Source organism: Gambusia affinis, linkage group LG23, assembly GCF_019740435.1.
Source record: "Gambusia affinis linkage group LG23, SWU_Gaff_1.0, whole genome shotgun sequence".
Lineage (NCBI taxonomy): Eukaryota > Metazoa > Chordata > Actinopteri > Cyprinodontiformes > Poeciliidae > Gambusia > Gambusia affinis.
In genome coordinates, this window is record NC_057890.1 from 13089615 (window position 1) to 13111800 (window position 22186).

The window sequence follows — 22186 nt, forward strand, 5'->3', positions numbered from 1 at the left end:
TTAAGCCTGATGTTAACTCAGCTCTGAAAAAGAATTTGCATCTTATGCCTGAAGTAAAATCTTGTAAACTTAAGTATGACGCAAGTCCCATAAAACCGTTACCTCTTGCGCCAGCAGCTAATGTGTTAAACTTAGACTTTTTTCATTTCCATGCTTGATGTTACATTAGCTCGTCTGGGCAAGATAACACATCCCAACCCCAAAAAACCTGAAATCCTCATAAAATTAATATTAAATGTCAAATTGAATTCACTTCATAAGACAAACTGTTCAAAATGATATCAATTATATAGAATTTAATCAAATCAATCTGGCACATTTTAACAAATTCGGTTCTATTCAGGTCAATTTAGATCCAGTTACATGTGCTTTCCAGTTCAGTTTAAATCATTGCATGCCAACTGGTAAATGTTACCCAACTGACTCTAACTTTGCAGCAGACAGGAGCCAGTCCATTTTAACAGGAGAAACCTCCAGCAGAACCAGGCTCAGTATGAGAAGCTGTTTGCTGAAACAAATCGGGAGTCAAGAGGATAGGAAACATTTTCAAGTATTGGACCATGACTACTCCAGGAGATAGGTGCAGTAATAGTTCAGCCTGTTGCTTAATTTGTGAAAGAAACACTGGATCAGAAACATTTCATTGGAGAAGAAAAGGCAAAGAATATGCAGTTTTTGGCAACAACTCTGCCTTCAATTACTCTATTCAGGAAAAGGGACAGAGGTAAACACAGCATCATTAAACCAATTGTACTTTATTTGGGAAGAAAACCAAATTACAGATTGGTGATTTCAGTAATAGCTTCAACATTAACTCAGGTTACAGTATCACTACAACAGGAGTACTTTCTATAGAAAAGTGTAACGGTTAATGGAAACAAGAGCTCCAGCTAGTGACTCAATTGAGGAAAAAGACACAGCTAAACACAAAATCATTCGTTTAAGGAGTACTCACACAAAAATGTTTATAAAAGCAAGATATCCATTAATGACTGACTAGGAAAGACAGTCACTAGATCATGTTAATCTGGGGAAAAAATCTTTATAGGCAGCCATTGCAAAAAGAAATGGAGAGAAGCAGGTGAAATCAGCAGTGTGAAAAATTACTGCACAGGAATTCATGACAAATAAAATGAGGGTTTAATTTGTCATGAAACCCTCATTGTTCTTATAGCAGTTGCAATAATTATTATATGTACTTTATTTTTCCGAAGTTTACCCTTGACCATGATGTCCTGTTCTTGCAGTCCTGGCAGTCAGGCTGTTTTGTTGGATAACTTTTAAACGCTGTTTAGATCATTTCCATGTTGGGAAACAGATGTCTCTACCCATTATACTGACTTTGTGTTTAGACACTATGTTCGCTGTTGTCTGTAAGCAAATAAACTTTGTAACTTGCAGAGTAATAGATCCTGATTGCCCTCTCAATAAATTACCTACAAATGTAGCTTAAGAGTTGATAAGGGGCACTGGATTTATTTACGATCGGTCATTCCTGCAGGGCAAAGAAGGGCTGTCCATGTGGACATTAGCAATCCAAGAACAAGTACATCTAAGCAAAGTGGGTCATGTCACTGAGCACTAAAAATACTTAACAACCCTAGGAGATTATGGACCCCTTTGTTTGGGTCATCTGATTGGCTAAGAAGGGCTTTAAGGTCATCCTGAGTGACAGGTTGGCACATGTTGAATGAAACAGGCTCTGGTACAAATACGGGGAACTAAGACGAGCATCCCTGTCATTTCGGACCACGCTTGATCACATACGGAGGAAAGACATTGCAAAGAAAACTTTAGAGAACTAAAGGTAAGCTGGGCTTCTGAAAAGAAGAGAGATTAGTCATGCCTCCCTGTGATTATAGCTGGGGATGTTTATTAGAATGAAACTCACGATTCTGTGATAAAAAACAGATTTGTATTCCATTTGTCGTTGATGTTTTGTCTACCGGGCCCATTGATGCTCGGTGGAATGACATTTCCACCATACTACCATACCTTGTGTACAAACTATAGTCAAAAGCTTTGGTCTTTCTGACCACAGGCACAACTCTGAAAAAGGGGTGATTCAGCTTTGTCTTTGAAGTGAGCTCGTCCAGGGGAAAGTATGCCCTATGCAAAATGAGTTCCAGACAAACATGGAGCGCATCAAGAATTTAAACAAGCAACAGATGGCAGCTGAGACAAATCAAGCGAAAGTTTAAAGGGGAGGACTGACAGGAGCCGACAAGACCTCCACTAGACCTTGTTCATTCTTCTTGTGATTTTTGCTTTTAATGCTTCTTTATTAGCATGTTTACAGTCAGTCACTGAACTTTAATCCCTACAAATTGCATATTTGTTTTTTTGTGTCTCAATACATCAGCTAAAAAAGTTGTGCAATGAGCTTTGTAGTAAAGTTTTTTCCCCAATACAACTGAACAAACAGCATCTTTTTACTGAGGGGACAAATCTTTGACTTGTCTAAGCAATTAATATTGATCCAATCTTTTAACCCCTGCTTTTGAAAGATAAATTAATAACAGGATGGTGATGCTTTAAGAAACAGATCACTGTCTTTAACATTTAGCTGATGCTGTATCTGATGCTGGTAAAGTCCACTCGTCAGCAAAGTCCCTACAGAAGATTTGATTGCTCAAAAGCAACTAAACTAATAAAATTTTGGTTTCCTATTTGACTTAATTGACTATAGTAAATGTGTTATATTTTCTCTTTCAAACATAGGTCAACATGGCTGGTCTCCAGAAGATTTTGGTTGTTTTGTGCCTGGTAACACGAGCCATCAGCCAGGACATGCCTTACGAGGAACTCCTTGCCCAAGTGCAAGCCTGCCCTAAGGAGTGCAATTGCCCCCAAAACTTCCCTCGAGCGGTGTACTGTGACAACAAAGGGCTGAAGAGCATCCCTAAGATCCCCCCTTACACATGGTATCTCTATCTGCAGAACAATCTGATTGAAACAATGCCATTAGACGCACTGCAGAATGCCACACAGCTGCGCTGGATAAACCTAAACCGCAACAAAATTACAAGTGACAAAGTAGGCGATGGTGTCTTAGGTGGGATGAAACATCTGGCTCACTTGTACATGGATGATAACCTCCTGTCTACTGTTCCTTCACCACTGCCAGTCAGCCTGGAGCATTTACGCCTCTCTCGCAATCGCATCTCCAAGATTCCCGCTGGTGTGTTTGTTGGCCTGGACAAGCTACACTTGCTGGATCTCCAGGGGAATAAGCTGATGGATGACGGTGTCACTGAAGTGAGCCTAAAGGGCCTCACCAGCCTGGTCCAGATCAATTTAGCTAAGAACCAGCTGAATAGCATGCCCCTTGGACTGCCGCCTACCACCACCCAGCTTTTCCTCGACGGCAACAACATTGAAAAGATTCCTGCTGATTACTTCAAAGGTTTGCCCAAAATGGCATTTCTGAGGCTCAACCACAACAAGCTCGGCAGTGCTGGTGTTCCAAAAGATATATTTAATATCTCCAGCATGCTGGACCTGCAGTTGTCCCACAATCAGCTGACAGAGGTTCCAGTCATTCCCTCAGGCCTTGAACACCTCTACCTTGACCACAACAAGATTGCAAGTAAGTGTTAGCTGAAGAAAAAGTGTTTTGGGAATGTTGTTTTGTAGAACATGAATCTAAATGTCTTGTTGTACTTCCACTTGCTCTTTTCCAGGTGTGAATGGCTCTAGTGTGTGTCCCGTTTCTGTTGATTCTCTGGATGATTCGACGAACGACTCCGTGCCAAGACTTCGCTACCTCCGACTGGATGGCAATGAGATCAGTCCACCGATTCCCAGGGATGTCGTCATGTGTTTTCGTCTCCTTAGGTCTATTGTTATCTAAACAGAAAACTGTTGAAATGACGTGGATGTTGTTCCAGTCAATGAAACTTGAGAAGTCATCCACTGACATTAAGCTTTCCATTGATTCATCTTGGAAAGTCTTTCAAGTGAAACAAGGAATAAAATCTGAAAAAAGCACACTGATCAATAGATGTTTTTGATATAATATTTCCTGACCACTGGCTGTGCCTTATGTCAGTGAAGATACCCGTCTGTAGACCCCTGAACTTGTGTGTAAATAAATACAGAATGGGATATGGTGAGATTTGGAAATGAATTTCAAAAAGTTGCAACATATCCATATTCTCTGTTTTTATTTTTTGTTGTTGTTTTTTTTGACACTTTATATTTGTAGATTTGGTGTTTTTATTTGCTTTTTAAAAGAATCTGTCAAGTATACAGAAATATATGTACTGTTGGTAATTTATTTTTATTTAATACTGGGTAAGAATTTGAATCCTGTGAATACTCATGGCCAACTTTACTCCTTGTTTTGTACACAAAAATGTGAATATTTGCCAACTTATTTTTAACATTCTGGTCATTTTTTTCTGAATACATTGTGTAAGAGATTTCATCTTAAATTATCTTCAATAAAACTTAGAATGAACATGTGATAATGTAATTGTGTATTTTTTGAATTGTCGCACCATTTACATGAAGATTAAATGTCTACCATAATTTACCATTTGTGGTGTGTCATATTGGTTCCATTGCAATATATCACATAACATGACTAGCGTACCTATAAGTACTTATCTCTGTTATTGTTCTGTACAATTGTCTGTCAGTTTCACCAGTTCTACAAAAAATCATTGCACAATTTTGTCTACAAATGTCCATACACAATACTGAAATACATTTTGAGCTATAGCATTAGCATGCTAGTATTAGCATAACACTTGAAGCACTGACAGCAGCAGCAGCAGCAGGGGAATTCATTAAAGGCTGTCACCATGTTGTGTTTTAGGTGAAGTAAATATATATAAATGTAGAATGAACACCAGGTAAATTCAATACTAGCTTTTAAGAGTTTACTACACAGTACAACCACTCTAGCCTGCTAACTAGTCAGGCTATCTGCAAATATAATCTGCCTGTGGTCAGCAGCTTAACACAGATACAGCCAGAGCTTTTCCAGCCAGAAACATTACTAAACAGAATGTTTTACTGTGGCAACCAAGGAAAAGTTGTTTTACACACCATAATATTCTAGTTCTGCCATTGCTTCAACCTCAAAATGTACAATAACTGTTTACAGTGGAAAACTTCAAGAACCCTTAGCTGTTATGTTTTTTTCCATAAAATCTCAAGAGATTTCACCAGGATTAGGCATCATAAGACATTTGAGTCAGGCTAGCAGTATACTTTTACTGCTGGGCAAATAAAATTAAACAGAGCCATCATGAACACTTTAACAAAGGAGATCAACTTAGAGCATTTCATCTGGCATACAAGTTACTCTGTCATGCAATCTATCCATCGCCCTCTCAAGCGATGGTACTTTGAGGATTTAATTTGATCCTCTTCCTCATTTAGAAACGTCAAATGAGGAAGAAAAGCTTCTGGATAGAAATCTTAGCTCATATAGCAGGTGCAGACAGATTTCCAGCTTTCCTACTCCATCCTTTGTCTCTCACTCAGCAGAAGGTCTCGAGTTACCGTGGAATGAGTGGAACAGGCAGCATGTTGACACAAAACTCTGGGGAAATATATGTGTGTGTTCTCTTTATGCTTTAAAAAAAGGACTAAAAAAGATTACGACAACGTTAAAAAATCTACTCCACTTACATCAATGTGAGTATAGCAAACCAATCTTGTAATCTTTGAAAACTATCAAAAATTTTAATTATTTTACTTCTCCACTGAATTATCATTTAATAGAAGAAGGGCTTATTTCTCCTTTTTTCCCCCAACTGGAGAAAAATTGAGTATTTCGTTGAGGAATGAGGACTGAAACAAGAGAGGGCCAAATTTTGGAGGCTTCAGGGCATTTCGTATCAAAAAACACCAGCTATGATACAAGGTGTCAGTCTTTTGTCCAATCAGATCTGTTGTTCACTTCTCTTATTGGGACTGGATTGGTTTTTCGTTGCATACCGTTACATCTGAAGGCGCTTTTCTCCATCAGTCAATGACCCAGAGGCAGCAAATCCTGGGAAATCTCCAGTCCATCACAGTGGAACACAGATAACCAGAAAAAGACAAGACACAACAGTTTAACTTGCATGTTTGTTCAGGATGAACATTGAAAATTCATGCAGAAAGCCCCAAGCTGGGATTTAAACAGAGAATCTTCTTGATGAAAGGGAACTTGGCTCCACCTTGCAACCTTAAACACACATGTGAGAACTGTTTGCAGATCAATTTACCATTATTATGCCTCCACTGAATCACTACATAGTGATCAGTCCTGGCTTTGGGCTGTGCATGGTTTCTCACTGGGTTCTCTTGTGTCTGTTTCAGTGCAGCACAGCTTTGACTAAAGTGTTGTCACCACAAGATACCAAGCAGCCAATCAGAAATAGATTTTGGTGCAACTATAGAAAGAATTTAATAATGAAAAATGTATTATATTTCCAATATGAACTTAAAAAATTTTGTGCAGAAGCAGATTATTAACAGTGACCTTAGTAATAACAACATAAGCAACATAGTACAACAAAAAGATCATAGAACATAGAATAACCCTAACCCTAACCCTTAGGGTTAGGGTTAGGGTTAAGAGTTAACCCTTATTTAACTCTTTCAAATTACTATGTTGAAAGAGTTAAATTAGTGGTTTATTATGACTGAATTAAAGAGTCCGGCTCTAGGTCTGCTGAAGTGAACAGGTGCACAAAGTGTCTGATAACCATTTGAAGCTAAGAGGTGATTGCTGCTACACCTTCTTGCTGGAAAAGGAAAATAAGAAAAATTTATCTTGGGTTTCCGTTGATCTGAGCAAGCGACGACGCAAAGAGAAATCTGCTTCACCTATAAAGGAGGGAGGGCAGAGACCGTCCTCTGAGCTGGGACTTCCTCTCAGCACCATGCTAACAGGAGCTCCTCACAGAGGTCCCATTGTGCAGAAGGGCCTCATGGATCCCTCGCACATGAAAGCAACACATGCCAGAGTTTCACCTCAGGAAAAGAAGGACAAATATTTCAGCTTGATTCAACAACAAAAAAAAGTAAAAAATAGAAGGTACTCTTGTAAGGGATAAGCCACCACTTCCTGGTTGCTCTTCGTTTCCCTTTGTGTCTGAAGTGTGTGTGTCCTGTTTGAGGCGATTGTGCTGGTGGGTGTACGGCACGAGAGGGGTGAGGGGGCTGCACTCTGAGTGACCAAAAGCAATCGCTCCTGTCCAATCAGTCTCAGTGCCTACCTTCACACATAAACGGCAGGGCACTCGGGTCCACACAGACCTACACATACACACACACACACTTACACTTAGACACTTGTCACATCTGCACCCATTTTCCCCCCACCCCCACCATCACCTACACTCCCTCTTCTTCAAGGCTACCTGTGTGACCTCTCACCATTGGCCAAGTCTCGGAGCCCTCAGCATCTCCATCACGGCTGAAGGGACCATTCGGGAAAGCAGGAGACAGAGGTAAGCATTCTTAGTGCTGTGTTCATGCTGGTAGTGGGGATTAGGCAGGCTGAGGTGCATGGTTAACCCTTTCAAAAACAGTAGCATTCAGGTTTTAAACAGGTGCCTTAACACCAACCAGTTTGGGTTAGATGCCTCGCTTTCACCACAGTAGTTTTATCTCGTTATCTTTTTACTGCTGGTAATTTCATTCACTTCCATAAACTTCAAGAATAGGATGTAGAGAAATTGGGGCTCATATTTTAAAAAATTGCACGTTTAAAGACCTGTCTTGCTCAAACTTGAGGCTGCTAAATTGCACTTCTTCAACACAGAAGTCCTCCTAGGCGCAGGTGCTTCTGCAGCAAAGATCTTTGGAATGTTGCAAATTATTTGCACAAGTGATTTTTCATGCTTTTAACTAAAAACTTACACTCACAAAAACATGATGTTAGTGTTTATGCAGCAGTTTATGCTATAGTCTCCAGCAGAGGGAATACTATTGGATCTGCTTGAGGCTTCTGAGGGAGAAAAGGTAGAATCGCTGGATATCAGGTATGCCCAACATGTAGCCAAACATAACAAGGAGGCAGTCTAGAGGAAAGACACAAACACAGCTTCCACACACTGTACGCTGTGATGGCCTGTATAAAAGCAAAGCTCTGTGCTGTCTTCAGAAAAGTCCTTCTTTCAGTCTAGCTGTGCTGGATTTCTCCTGATCGGTCTATTTCTGTAGCAATGCGAACCAGTCAACTCCCTCAGCAAAGTGCATACAAGTTCATCCTGAAGTCAGAGAAGGGACTGATATTATAATCCGTATTTTATTGTGGTAACATGCAAAAAATAAATTGGATAAGCATTTCATGATTGGTTTTATTTGTGCCCTCGTTCCAAAATAGCAGCAGATGTTTCTTGGTTTTCTGCCACTGAAAGATAGATGTGTGAGGGTTACATCTTTCCAACTGTATGCATGAATAAGTGTGTGTGCATCTGTGTGCGTGTGTGTGCCTAAGCCCCGTCTCTGCTGAATGAAGCTTTTCCTCGTGAGCTGCAGCAGGTTGCTGCCATCCTGTCCACAAACCTCGGTGGAATTTGGAGTTTGAGTGCTGAGACGAGCTGCGAGCGGGCCTCATAAAGGCTCTCTGTGAAGGCCGAGGGGTCGGGTTAGCGCAGAAACCTCTCTCACCTCTCCTTTTTCTCACTTACTCGCCCGGACTCAACTTTTTTTTCTGCACTTTCTCCATCTAACCCTGAGGGCCAACATCTTGTCTGTGTCTCCCTCTCCATGGCGCTCCTCTTTTCTTCTTCTCTCTCTCCTTGCTCACCGTTTCTCTGCCCTGGCCTGGAGGACTCTCTCTCTGCTCCCATAGTGCCATCACCGGGTCTTGAGTGCCGACACATTGAAATGTTTTCAGTCATTTAATCCTTAATCCCAGGTCTGTAAGGAGTTAACCTCATTAAGCAGTAATTAACATATGCTAATCTTATTAGTGCTTTCCGCTTTGGAGTAATTCATGAACTTAACGGCCTGTGCTCCAGAGGAAATAACAGGATCATGAGCAGTTGCTCTCTAGGTCAGGACAATGCAAAGGGGACAGTCATGTTGAAAATGATTCATGTTTAAATTAAAGTTTTGAAGATATCTTTGTTGAGATTTTTGTAGCTTTAGGCAAAAAATTTTGTCTGATTTGAAAAAATCCTTAAAAACTTTATGGCAAAATTCCCCAGACATTTCAAAACTGTATATGCTTATTTTATTCTGCCATTACAACTGAATATCTTCTATGTTGGGCAACAAAGGCCATTTCTATTCTATTGCAGAAATGCTTAAATAATTTAGGACAGTCCAAACATTTTTAGCGCCAGTGTTATGAAAGCCATTTTCTGGGTTGCCTGGATTTTCACCATGTTTTTGAGCAAATCTTCATCTCGTTGTAATCTGTTGATGACAATGGCAAATAAATCTTATCTTATCTCATCTTATCTTTATGCAGAGTGGAAATACATTTCTTGAAACTTTATTCACATAACTGCACAGAATCAGTTTACCATTCCCAAATTTGGAATGAAAATTTTACAGAGCCTTCCAAACACTTTACACCACAAACTTCAATATTTTTATTAGGATTTTATGCAAGACCAATCACAAAGTGTGGCATGCATTGGAATTCAACCCACTTTCCTCTGGTAAACATAAACTGCAATTTTTAGAAATCCTGCATATCGTAATATAAAGCCATCCAAGTGAAATGACAGGTCAGAAGATGAGCATATCAATCAGAGAGACCGTTAAAAGACTTGGAAATTTTGGAGAATATTAAGAGATGCTTGGGAGAATGTGCCGACGAGACTGAAATAAGTGCTGCACTGTGTAAATCTGAAATTTTGTCAGCCAATTTTATAACTGCCAGGCATGTATGGAATATAGCAACCATTAGGAAGAAGGTCTGTTGGTAAGAAGAAGCAAAAACGGAAACTTTTGACCCTTGTGTGAAAATGTTAAACCACTCATCACTCTTAAACTATCACACTGTGACACATGGTAGTGGCAGTAATCAGCCTAGGGATCTTTTTCTTCAAGAAATGGAGAATAAATAGGACTGTATGAAAGGTAACAATAAGGAAATTGTGAAGACGCTGCAAAAGACTCTTCACACCTGAGGGAAACCTTTAAATCAGCTCAAATGTCCACATGTAGCTACGCAGAAGGCAAAGACAAGCAGCATAAAAGATACTTTACAAAGTATCGGGCTGAACACAAATGTCCTCTCTACTTTACAGGTTCTTATTCGTAAGAATTTTAAAGAAACATGAGAATCACTTCCTTCTACTTCACAATTATTTAGTACTTTTTTGCTTAAAATTTGTAGTGATTAGATGCTTGTTGTTCAAATATAAAAACATTTATGGTGCCAAAGACATAATGCTAGAAGTGTAAAATTCAAGATTTACCTTGATGAGAAATAAATACACTGATTGTTTCAAACCACACTAAAGTAGTGTTGGCATAAATATTTACTGTGTCTGACTCTAACCAGAAAATGACGCAAAAACAATTACAATAACTTATTCTGTCACATATTTAATGGTCTGCCTTTCGAGTACAGACAACTATCATCTCCTCTGATCACAAATGGATCATTATATGTGCCATCATGAAAACAACGTTTCTGTTGCCATGGTTTCCGCTATGGTCAAGTAATTACCATTTAGTAAAACATGAAACCATCAGGGTTGCTTCATTTAAGAGCAGCAGGTACATTTCCAGAAAATAGTGAAGATATGGTGCTTTTTTTAGTGAAATAGATTATAATGACTCAGTTGTCAATGACACGACAACAATGTGTTTTGGTTTAGGAGAAAGAACCTGGTTAGTCAAACAGTGACTGTCACCCATGAAAAGGAGAGGTGAACTGAGGCGTATGAGCTCCTAAATGAAATTATAAAACTGGTTTTACCAGAAATAGAATCCCTGGTGCTTCGATCCCGTACCTGTCTGCACCTCCATAATAAGATCAGCGACCTTAGTGGTCAGGGAACGAGGTCAGACCTCAGTCTTTGGCACTATTACCAGCTTCCATTTCCAGTTTCATTCTCTTTATATTCTCATAAAAATTTACACCACAAAACAATCACGTACAACATAAAAACTGTACTTGTTAAGCAACCACTAAACTAAAGAAACCTCTGTTTAATTCTGCTGCTCTGTTATTTTACAGGTGGACCATGAGGATCTTTTTGTGGCTCTTGTTCGGACTCTTCGTCCTCAAAGCGGTGGCGGCCAGTCCCAGATTTTCCCGGCAAGTGGACTTTGACTCATACGATGCTGTTGACTATGATGAAAGAGAAGACAATTTTGAAGATAACTATGACTACGGGGACATAATGACAGTTGAAGAGGTAAGAGGTTTTAGTTGTGCTCAAGATTTCACAATCTGCATGTACACCTTAGCTTTTATTTAATGTTTGAAAATTAAAGTATTTTATTCCTTTATGTCCAAAATGAAATTTTTGGACATCTCATTTGTTACAACAAAGATTGTAACAAAACCAACAAATTATGGTAATTTTTTAATTAAAGCACTGTTTTTGTTGAACGTGTGGTTTTGGGCTGAGGTCACGAGGTTCTTTGAGCAGACTGGAATGCTGCGGATGGCAACTGGAGTGATTTGGAGCATTGACAGATTTATTTCTTAGTGTTCTGTACAATTGAGCCAAACATTCCTCAGTTTATACTTTGGCCAGCCACTGTTATAGGGTCAATGCCCCAGAATCCTGCATGCACCTGGAGCCTTTTCAGCTGGAAAGTAAATGAGTTGGCCCTAATAAGAGCCTCATTCTTCTTTGCCCTAGACTTGAGTTTTTGTTGAAGGCTGGGATTTTAGTTACTCTTGTAAATAAGCATACTTCTAATTTAAAATACATAAAAGTAATCGTACAGTAGAAAGGTACAACTAAGACAAAAGAAGCATCCCTTGCACCCAATGGTTATAATATAAGTTTACTTAAATCGCTTATGAACACAAATATCAAGTCAGCTATTCATAATGCATTTAGTCATCTAGACATGGGGACTAGCTGAAGTTCAAAATGAGCATCGGAATTGAAAAGAGAGTGAATATTAGTGACTTTGAGGGTGACATGGTTGTTGTTGCCAGACAGGCTCTTCTGAGTATTTCAGAAAATACCAATTTTTAAGAAAAAACACTGAGTTTGCCAAGAATGGCCCAAAAAAGAGAAAGAAAGCACCCAGTGAGTAGCCGTTTGATGGAAATGACTTATTAGAATGATAACTCCAAATATTGAATATTGCTTAAATACCACGAACTAACTCGAACTATTGTTCCTGACTCGGTCTATCCTGTTATGATCATAGTTCATCCGTTTTCTAATAGAAAAGTACTCCAAATGGTGAAGCTCAATTAATCCCAAACTACTTTCTTGAACATTTCAGTGAGTTCATTATTCCACAATGAAATACAAAGGTGATGGATTACATTTCACTATGATAGATCACCTCTAGTCAGGGGATGTACACCTGACAAATGTTCTCAGTATGGAATAAAACTTGAGGAATCATTCGAACAACTTGTTGGAACTGTACTGCTAAGAATGAGGACCATCCTGAAGGCAAAAGGGAGTCCTACTTGGCACTAGCCCTCGACAAAAGTAGCCAGGGAGTGAATACTCTCTTCAAAAGGCTTTATCAGAGCCATGTCGTTGATATAAAATACAAGGAGTGGTCAGAAAACAACAATCAGTTCAAATAAACCAATCTCGACGCAATTATAGTTGTGCGGCAGTACACTAGCTTGTACTTTCCCTTTGCAAAATGGAAAAGTAAAAACAGCAATTTTAAGCTGTGACCATTCTAATGTTGCTACACTAACATGTTAGTATACTGACCTTAAAAAATACAACGTGCTTTACTGCTGCTTTTGTAGATTTGCTGTTAAGTTGCTATAGGCCTATCGTTACCACAAGAATGGGTTGCAGTTGAAATGTACTAATGACAAGAGCAAATTAAAAATGGCTCCCAGAAGCTTAAGTTAAATCATGTTTAAGTTGATTTTGATGTGGCAACGCTGGGTTTAACCAGCATTACCAACCAAGGAAATTGGACTGGCTTCCTCCATAACACAAACCCTCTACATAAACTTTTTATGTGGCTCTCCATTGAACAACCAGCTTAAGCCAACCATAATTTAAATCAATTTTAGTTGTTTTGTAAAGCATATTTACTGTGATTTTATGCCTTTTCAAGCCAAAACCACTGTATTTTTCCCCAAACAATGACTAAGAAATGCAATCACAGTCATTTTAAAGCCTTAATCAGCATGACTTAGTGGTGTAGTGTGAAATTGCACGACTGAATTACTTCACAATTACTGTGCGTTGGAAAACTGCTGTTTTGCTTGGAAATCATTTGATAACAATTAGCAAAACAGAATAATGCAGGATGTTGCTTCAGGCTTCATGGCATTTATCGTTCTTTTACTTCTCCTGGCTTCCTGCATAAAGGCTACATTAATTTTTATGCTTTCCACATACCATAAACTCAAAGGTTTGACACATAATTGTAGTGAGGGAAAATCACCAGGGATCTCGTTTAGCTTTCTTGATAATGCAGAGAAATGTGAAGGGCAGACTTTCAGAGAGTTGAAGAACAAATGTCTTTCATATCCAAACATAGAATCTCAGGGGAGAAATGAGGCGGTGATGAGCTCCATCCCTGGAATGCTGAGTCTTTGCTTTTCATGGCCAACGCTACTTTGGCATTAACCTTCCTTCCCTCTGGGTTTTGTCTCTCTCAGTTGAAAATAAGCCTCATCTACACTGTTATCCAAGCAAATCATCCTCAGTCTGCTGCATTCAAATGCTTTAATCACCATCTTTGGACTCATTCAGGCATTTTTTTGTTTCCCCGTGTTCTTTACTCTCACAACTGAAGCAGCAAGCAACTTCAGATTTCTATATTTTTGCACTGTAGCAACATTTCTCTAACATGGGTGTATTTAGTCCTGATCTAAAACACCCAAGGACTTTCCATGTGCATCTGTTTGGAAAGTTGCATAACAAATTACCCAACGTTCTGTTTTCCCAGAGAACGTTGAAGTTATTGATCAAGTTTTTTGTGTGATATGTCTAAGATCAATATTCAGATGTTAACATGATCACAAAACGGATGGTCATATTGTCAAATAATTTGATTTGAAGAACAAATGAGTTTGATCTTGGAACAGTTGCATTAACTTATGGACAATCTTGAAACAGTACAATGGCATTTCTTAACAAATTTATTAATTTTTGCTTTCTGAGAGAAGACTTGGCTGAATAATTTCAATAAAAGTAAGATAATTACCCCACAAATTAGGGGCGTGTATCTAACAACTTTAAAAATGTTATGTTCATAACTTAAGATTTATGTTTATGCAGTGTGGGAGGAAGCTGAAGTACCTGGACTTTGCATGTTCACAGGAAAAGACCCAAAGCCAGGGTTCAAACCCAGGACATTTTTAAAACTCCATTACACTGGTCTGTTTAGTTCATACAAAAAAATTAAAATTAAATAAAAAATTAAAATAGGATCCATTCCTGAAAACAAATGACAAAATTACCAAGTCATTAGACAACAACTAATCCCAGTTCAACACCAGTTTAAAATCTTCTTTGGCTAAGGGATTTTTAATAATCCCGTAATGTAACAATGTTTTCTAGCTAGCCAACATTAACCAAAGGGATTGTAAAATCTTCTGGGGAAGGTGCGTACAGTCCGTCTAACAAAGTCAAAACATATCAAGGTATACAGAAACTGCAAAATGCAGGTAAGGCTTTAAAACTGCAAACCTTTGGTTTCGTACTGTTTCTGCAATACAAAGTTTTGGAAGGACCAGTGTTCTTTTGTTGTTTGAAACGTAGATTAAAAAATATGATGCTCCATCCCCACTTGTTGCTGGATATTGCTAGTTAACTGGGGCTGTAGCCATGGGTTACGTTTTATGGCTGTTTTACATACTTTAGCGATTTTGGATTTTAGTAAGTAAATGATGCACATCTTTAAGTTGCACCAAACTGTTTCATATTGACAAGGAATTTCTCTTTACTATACGTTTTCAAATGATGTAGAAAGTTTCATTAAACTTTTTCGAAAGCGAGAGAAAGAATAACCCCCAAACATGAATTGTTAATTATTTTTCTTTTGTTAGTCAACACTCATGGATAGTGATGGGTCATGGATTTCATTTTTTGTTTTTAACATTATGTCCTGTGTGAATGATAATGCATGACAGTAATAGTGAGGTTCTTGTTAGACACCTTCAGTCTCATATCAGTCCCTCTGCAAGCTGAAACGTTTCAGAAAAGCTCTGCAGTCTTCTGGTTCCTGCTTTCACATTCTGAACACCTTAATGCAGTTTATATTTTATTTTCCCATGCTGCTTTCAGAGCTCTTCTTTTATTTATCTGTTTATTTTTTGGTCGCTAGCCTTTAACCTCTTCTTTTCCCATAGGTATGTGTGTTTGCTTTGGAGAAAGGGGAAACGAAGGGGAGTAGTGCAGTGAACCAACACTGTACATGACTTTTCAAAGACTTACCTTGTTGTATGCCAAACTGTGTGTACGCTAACTTTAGAACATGACATTCAGAGCTGAATATCTCTATTCTAGTATGTCTCCTGCTTGCTTTCTGGGTACTACATGTTCTACTAAGAATCTATTCCCTGGACTTATTTCCAATGACAAATCTTGGCTCATTGATATCTAAAGACATTCGGGTTGACTCACTTGCACACATTCAAATTTTTGCAGCTACCATGTGTGTCTTGGTTCCACAAGGACCATTACAGATTTTAGTGGGTTGAGTCATCTGGAGCGTCAGGTACTACCTGTGTGTGGGAGTTCAATACCCTCATCTGGAAAAATGATAGAACTGCAGGTTCCATCAAACACTGGAATATCAAAGGGCAACTGCAAAGAAAAAAATGCAGCTACAACACCACATGGATGTGCTCAAAGCTTTTAAGTCTCAAAAACTGCAATTTATAAAGTTTTGTATGGTTTCCTATTTGTTTCCCAACATTAAACCTAATACTGGTTGTGCAGAGAATTTTACTTATGATGGAATTTGTAATGTTAAGAATAGCAGAGACATTTTGGTTATCATCTTTAACTGTTTACTTTTTGTCTCAACAAATATAAATTTAATGGCTACTCACTTGCTGTTGGTTTGCAAAAAGCTCCTAACATTTAAAAGTGGAGTATTTAACCAGTTATGTAGTAAACAGCAAGGTATTTTGGGGAGCGGTTGTTTTGTTTTTCTTTTTTTTGGATTTTGCACAATAAATTGTTTTGCTAAAGAACATCTTTGTACATTTATACAATCAGAATATATACATTTTAAAGTGAAAGCATCAACTACTAACAGTGGAGGCCTTTAAATGCATCTGATTTGAGGCCATTTTTGACAGTTTGCTTCCATCTAGTGGTGAAAGATTTCAGACATTCATCTTGGATTCCTGACCTTTGTGCAGGTGATAAAAGTTGTAAAGTTCTGAGTTGCCTGTGCTAAGATTTTTGTTTGTGCCCAGTTTTATTAAATTAGATTTTTAATGTGCAAACTGGTCAAGCTTCATTGATAAATTCTATAAAGTTTTCAGTTCATATTACACCACAATTTCACCTAAAATTAGATGTAGCTGATTGAACGTCACCCAGAAAACAACCATGAATTAAGGAAACGGTACATGCTTTTGGTTTTAAGTGATTGAAAAACCAGGATTTCATATGCAATTCACAATCTGGGGTAGTCAGGGGAAGAAAATCGCTTTAAAGTTCCTAAATTTCTGAAAATATAAAGTAAAGAAAAATGGGGTTGACAAGAAAACAGAACTGATCCATCAAGAGACTATATATACTCTGAGGGAGTAACTAACATGAAACACAAGACAGGTGTGATGATTAACAAATAAGGAGCAGGTGTGAAGAATATGCAGAAAGCAGCAGGAAGCACCTTAAAGGGGAATAAACACTAACCAAAAACAAACACTTCAAAACAGCTTTGAAGACCAAAAAGCAACCTAATAAAGTTTATGTAAATTCATGACTTAAAATTATTCAATAATAACTGGATGGCAACAATGGTAATAGGAGTTTATCCTCTTTAGTATAATAGTTTACCACCACCAGCGTGTGAATGGCGCTCAAAAATGAGTAAAGATTTTTCCCATAATGAGTACACTCTTTCTCAAATGGGCTCTCAGAATGTATTCTTCTTGTGCAAATACTGTCTGTTAGAATATTCCCTGTTAGAAAAAGGTTTTAAAATGCCATTTTATGAGCGAACAAAAATAATCCATGAGCACAAACCAGAATATGTTGGTAAAACATGTGGGTAAAAGAAGTTGAGTGCTAGGAATAGGATTGAAACAGGGATGCTTCATCTCTTGACTCACTGCTAGTGTTTTTCTTTCAGCCAGAGATTGAGAAACCGGATCGATCTGATTATAACTATCCTGAACCAGAAGTAGAAGCAGAAGAAAAGGAGGAGGAAGAGGAAGAAGAGGAAGAAGAATTGCCTCTAAAACCTCAAGCTGTCCCTCAGGGTTCTGGTGGATCTGGTGTCCTCATGGGTCCAGACACAGAGAAAGGTCTGAAGAATATATAACTACTTGACATAGCACGCAATTTAATAGAGGGCTCAAGAATTTCCCTCTCTTATTGTGTTGTGAAAGTAGCTTTATTGGAATAACTGGGTATTCCACTCGTTCTTCATCTCAACCCATCACAGCAGTTCTGTTTTCCATTTGCATGTTATCCATTTAACTGTCAGTGGTTAAATGTGTTGTGTTGACTGTCTGTTTCTCATGTTCTTAACCCAATCATCATTGTTCTCCAAATCTGATCAATGATCTGTGTCAGTCCTGTCTGTCTGTTTATCAGTACCTCGTTTTGTCTCTAACAAGAGGTGGAGCTGCGTCAGGCAACGGTCGAAACTCTTCATGTTTCCGGGGATTTTGGAGGCTCTGTAGGGTCCGGAGAAACCTCAGCAGCTTCCGGGGCCTCTGGGTCTGCCGTCTCAGGAGACATCCTGGTCTCCAGTGGCTCTGGGGATCTTTCTGGTGACATTATTCTGATATCTGGGGATCCAGAAGAGTTAATTATAACCAGTGGATCTGGGGAGTTCTTGACAGGTGGGGATCTCTTGATATCTGGGGACATCTCAGGATCTGGAGACGTCACTGGGTCCACGTTTTCTGGAGCCTCGGGAGACCCTCTCCCTGAAGATTTTAAAATAGTCACTGAACTCCCCTTTGAAACCGAAGTGTCTGGGGACCAGTCTGGCTCTGGGTGCTTTGGAGATCTTCTGAGCTCTGGGGCCTCTGGAACCTCTGGGGATTCTGGGGACTCTATTGAGTCAGGATATTCAGGGATAACTTTGATATCTGGAGGTTAGTACCTTGAATGAACGTGTGATTCATGCTAATTAACTATTGTTCCATTTAACTGCTCTCTTCAATAATGTAGTTAAATGTTGACTTTAATTATTTGTGCAACACATTATGATTGTATTCAACTTTTTCACCACAATCATGAGTTTCTAACATCTTGTTTCATTCTAAATGTGAGTGTGATTGATTGTCCCTCTTAACCTCCAACCCCTAACACCAACCCTCGGCTCTAACAAGAGGAGGAGCTTCTCCCATCTGTGGATAAAATCCCAGAGGAGGCACTGAGTGCTTCTGGGACGCCCTCAGGAGACATTGACGCCTCTGTAGACATTGAAGCCTCTGTAGACATTGAAGCCTCTGTAGATTCAGAGGTCTCTGGAACCTCTGGACTTCCTAGTGTCTCTGGCTCAGGAGACATTGAGGTCCCTGTGACAATTCGACCCAGAGAACCAGAAGAAGGTCAGTATCAAACATAGAATTGTGTGTTGAAGACAAAGGAAAATGGAAGAATGGATTTTAGACACCCTCCTAACTTGTTTTATGTGGTTTTTGTCTAAAGTACATTTTGTCTAACTTTGTTGGCAATTACATTTCATGTCATTAACCAAAAAAACGTAAGGTTCATGTAATCCTAATCCAGAAAAATGCATAAGCACTTGTTTAACACTGCTAAACTGCTTTGCCGCTTCCTGTCCCGTGTCCACCTCAATCTAACCTCTTTTTTTAACACCTAATCTTGTCTCTAACAAGAGGAGGAGCTGTTTCCAACCACAACTGAATCCCCTCAGGAGGGGAAAACAAGTGTAGAAGAAGATACAGGGCCCTCTGGCTTCCCATTGCCAGAGGAGCCAGAGGAGCCCGAGGTTATTGATGAAGGTCAGTACTGTTCAGAGCCAAATCCAGACTGGGAGTTTTAAAAAAATCAAAGTCATAACAGGCAGTTGAATCAATGAAGCATAAAGGAAAAAGTGAAAACCTCAAATATACTGTGACAAGAGATATTCAACACATGGTTTTACTGTATGGTTTTACTGTAGTATTTGTAAATGCTTGTGTTTGCATAAATGTTGGGCTTCAGGTAGTTTCCGTTTAAGGTGAAGGTTTAAACCATTCTGAACAGCCTTAATCCTGCAAGGGGGCTTTTGGGATACACTAAGAAATATCTTCAGCCCTCTATGATTTATATTTGAATTCTGTTTCTATTCTTCCGTCCCTTTTCCCTCTCGATCTTTTCCAGGATTGCCTGTTTGCTTGCTGTGCACATGCCTCGGTGGTTCGGTCTACTGTGACGACTTGAAGCTGAACAGCGTTCCACCTCTGCCCAAAGACACCACTCACTTCTACGCCCGCTACAACAGAATCACAAAGATCAGCAAGTCTGACTTCGCCAACATGAGTATGTGTCCCGTTTGAATGAAAATGTATGGTTATTAGAGCAGATATGTTCAGAAGCAAAGTTAACCTTTTCACTGTTTACAACTCCAGAGTAGGTGTGAGCGGTCAGTGTACATACAGCATGGGTATCTGAGCATGTTTTATTGCTTTCCAGACAAGCTGAAGAAGATCGACCTGACTGCTAATAGAATAACCTCCATTGAGGATAGAACATTTATGGGCCTGCCTGAGCTGGAGGAGGTGATAATCAGAGAAAATCACATCTCACAGCTGCCAGCCCTTCCTGAGACCATGACCCTGATTGATGCCAGCCACAACAACATTGGCTCAAAGGGTATTCATAAAGAGGCATTTAAAGTACGTACACCTTCTTCAGTAAATTTCTTTCAATGAGTACTTGTGTATGGTTGTAAAGTTGACAGAAAATCTGAGGCAGACTCATCCATTTTGCATTGCATGATCTCATTTTAAGCCAGATTCCAAATACTGATTCTAAACAAACGGGGAATCCATCATCAAAAGGTTTTAAAAGTGAACAGGATTACTTTCTACTGGATAGAAACAGATCATACAAGTTAATGGCAACCACTTTGTCCAAAAGAGACAGATTTAATTGCATTTTATATAGGGAAGAAAAACAAAGCATATGCAAAGTGGGTACATTACTCAGTCTGGAACAGGGGTGGAAAAGACCAGTCCTCGACAGCTACTATCCTGTAGATTTTAGATACATCCCTTCTCCATTATACTTTAATCAAACAAACGGCATGACTACCTCTGATCTCAAAAACAGACCTTTCTGTCAGAAAGGAAAACAAAAAAAAAAGAGTTAATTATTTCCATTGGTATAAACACACAACTAAAAGCATAATCATAGAACCATGAGTACTTTCTTTGAAAGAAACAAAGAGGACACAAAGTTCATGGCAGCAATAGTTCCGCCCTGAAATTAGATAAATGCAGAATCAATGACCATTATATATTATTCTATAAATAATATACAGATAGTTATAATAGAAAATAAAAAAGTTTTGTTGTGCGAATGAAATTTTATATCTAGTAATATCTCTGCTCTTCTCTGGATTACAGGACATGACTGGCCTGCTGTACCTTTACCTCACCGATAACGACGTTGATTATATTCCAGTGCCTCTACCAGACAGCCTACGCTCGCTACACTTACAGGTACACAAAATCTGGCTTCATTTCTTGTTGTTGACTGCACACTAATGGAGGGGTATATATTTTTCAGTACAGGGTGTTGCATTCTTTGAATTAAAAGTCTTTCCAAACAGAACAACCATTGCAAAATAGCACAGCTCTCTTCTTGCTAATTGCAAAACTTCAAGACGAACAGTTTAGACTTCAGAACTAAATCAACTAGAATTTTCAAGAGACTAAATGACTGAAAAACCTTCTGTGCCTCTTCTGTTGCAGCGCAACAACATTCAGATGATGCATGAGGACACGTTCTGCAACCTGAACGACTTCAACTACATCCGAAATGCGTTGGAGGACATCCGTCTGGACGGAAACCCCATCAACCTCAGCAAGACCCCGCAGGCTTACGTCTGCCTGCCCCGTATACCCATCGGGAATCTCATTTAACCTGGACTCCTGCAAACTTCTTTGTACATACTGACACGCAGAGTTAAGCTGTATTCATTGTTCAAATTAACAGTCATTTCCAAAGGTGTGTTTCCTACGTGCATTTGACAGATGGAACCAATCTGTAAAATCGTGTGCAATCTGTGCGGAAATGTTCAGCATCGCCCAAAGAGCAAATTCGACTGATATTCCAACAATCAAGCACATATACACTCCCTTCTTCCTGTTGCTCAGTATTTTCATGCCAACACAATATAAATTGTATAAAGTTTTACTCAAATACACATGCAAGCACACAAACTCTTTTTATTTTGCCAATACTTCAGAGGTACAAATCTGTATTATTCAAAGAGACTCACCGGATGTTTATTTTTCTGTTCAGTGTCTTTTCCAAAACCCAACCAGTAATGTGTTGTTTAAAGGTTCACTTTGTAAAATAAAAGAAATATTAATTTTAAGATTAATGACTAACACTTTGTTGGCAATGTATACAAGATGAGAATTGATGCAACGTAATAAACTAAATGCATTTAAACACAACTTCTGGTTGTAAAGTTTGTACTGTAATATAAAATAAATATATTTAGATTTTGTTTCTTTACACAAACTGACATAATTTTTATATTTGATTGAAAAGGTCCTGTTTTAACTGTGCACAATAGTCTAAATCAAGAACTCTAATGTCTAGAGTCGATTAAATAAAGACTATTGTTAGGTTATGGAGGTGGGTTTGTTTTGCTTTTTTTTTTTATTTAAAAATTTTTTTTTTGGTTGTGGACCGGGTTTAGAATATTGCCATTGTGT

General features: G+C 38.7%; 2 protein-coding genes across 2 annotated transcripts; both read left to right on the forward strand.

Moving 5' to 3' along the window:
* Positions 1-1664: 1664 nt before the first annotated feature.
* kera (keratocan) lies at positions 1665-4384 on the forward strand. The gene is made up of 3 exons (XM_044107712.1): positions 1665-1807; positions 2722-3589; positions 3684-4384. The coding sequence occupies exons 2-3, from the start codon at positions 2728-2730 to the stop codon at positions 3851-3853; spliced, it is 1032 nt and encodes a 343-aa protein (XP_043963647.1). The 5' UTR covers positions 1665-1807; positions 2722-2727; the 3' UTR covers positions 3854-4384.
* A 2913-nt stretch (positions 4385-7297) lies between these two features.
* epyc (epiphycan) lies at positions 7298-22117 on the forward strand. Its single transcript, XM_044107713.1, has 10 exons — positions 7298-7454; positions 11153-11333; positions 17404-17578; positions 17894-18379; positions 18617-18838; positions 19130-19255; positions 19617-19775; positions 19929-20131; positions 20864-20959; positions 21212-22117. Exons 2-10 carry the CDS (start codon positions 11160-11162, stop codon positions 21380-21382), a joined length of 1812 nt encoding a protein of 603 aa, XP_043963648.1. The 5' UTR covers positions 7298-7454; positions 11153-11159; the 3' UTR covers positions 21383-22117.
* The last annotated feature ends 69 nt before the right edge of the window (positions 22118-22186 follow it).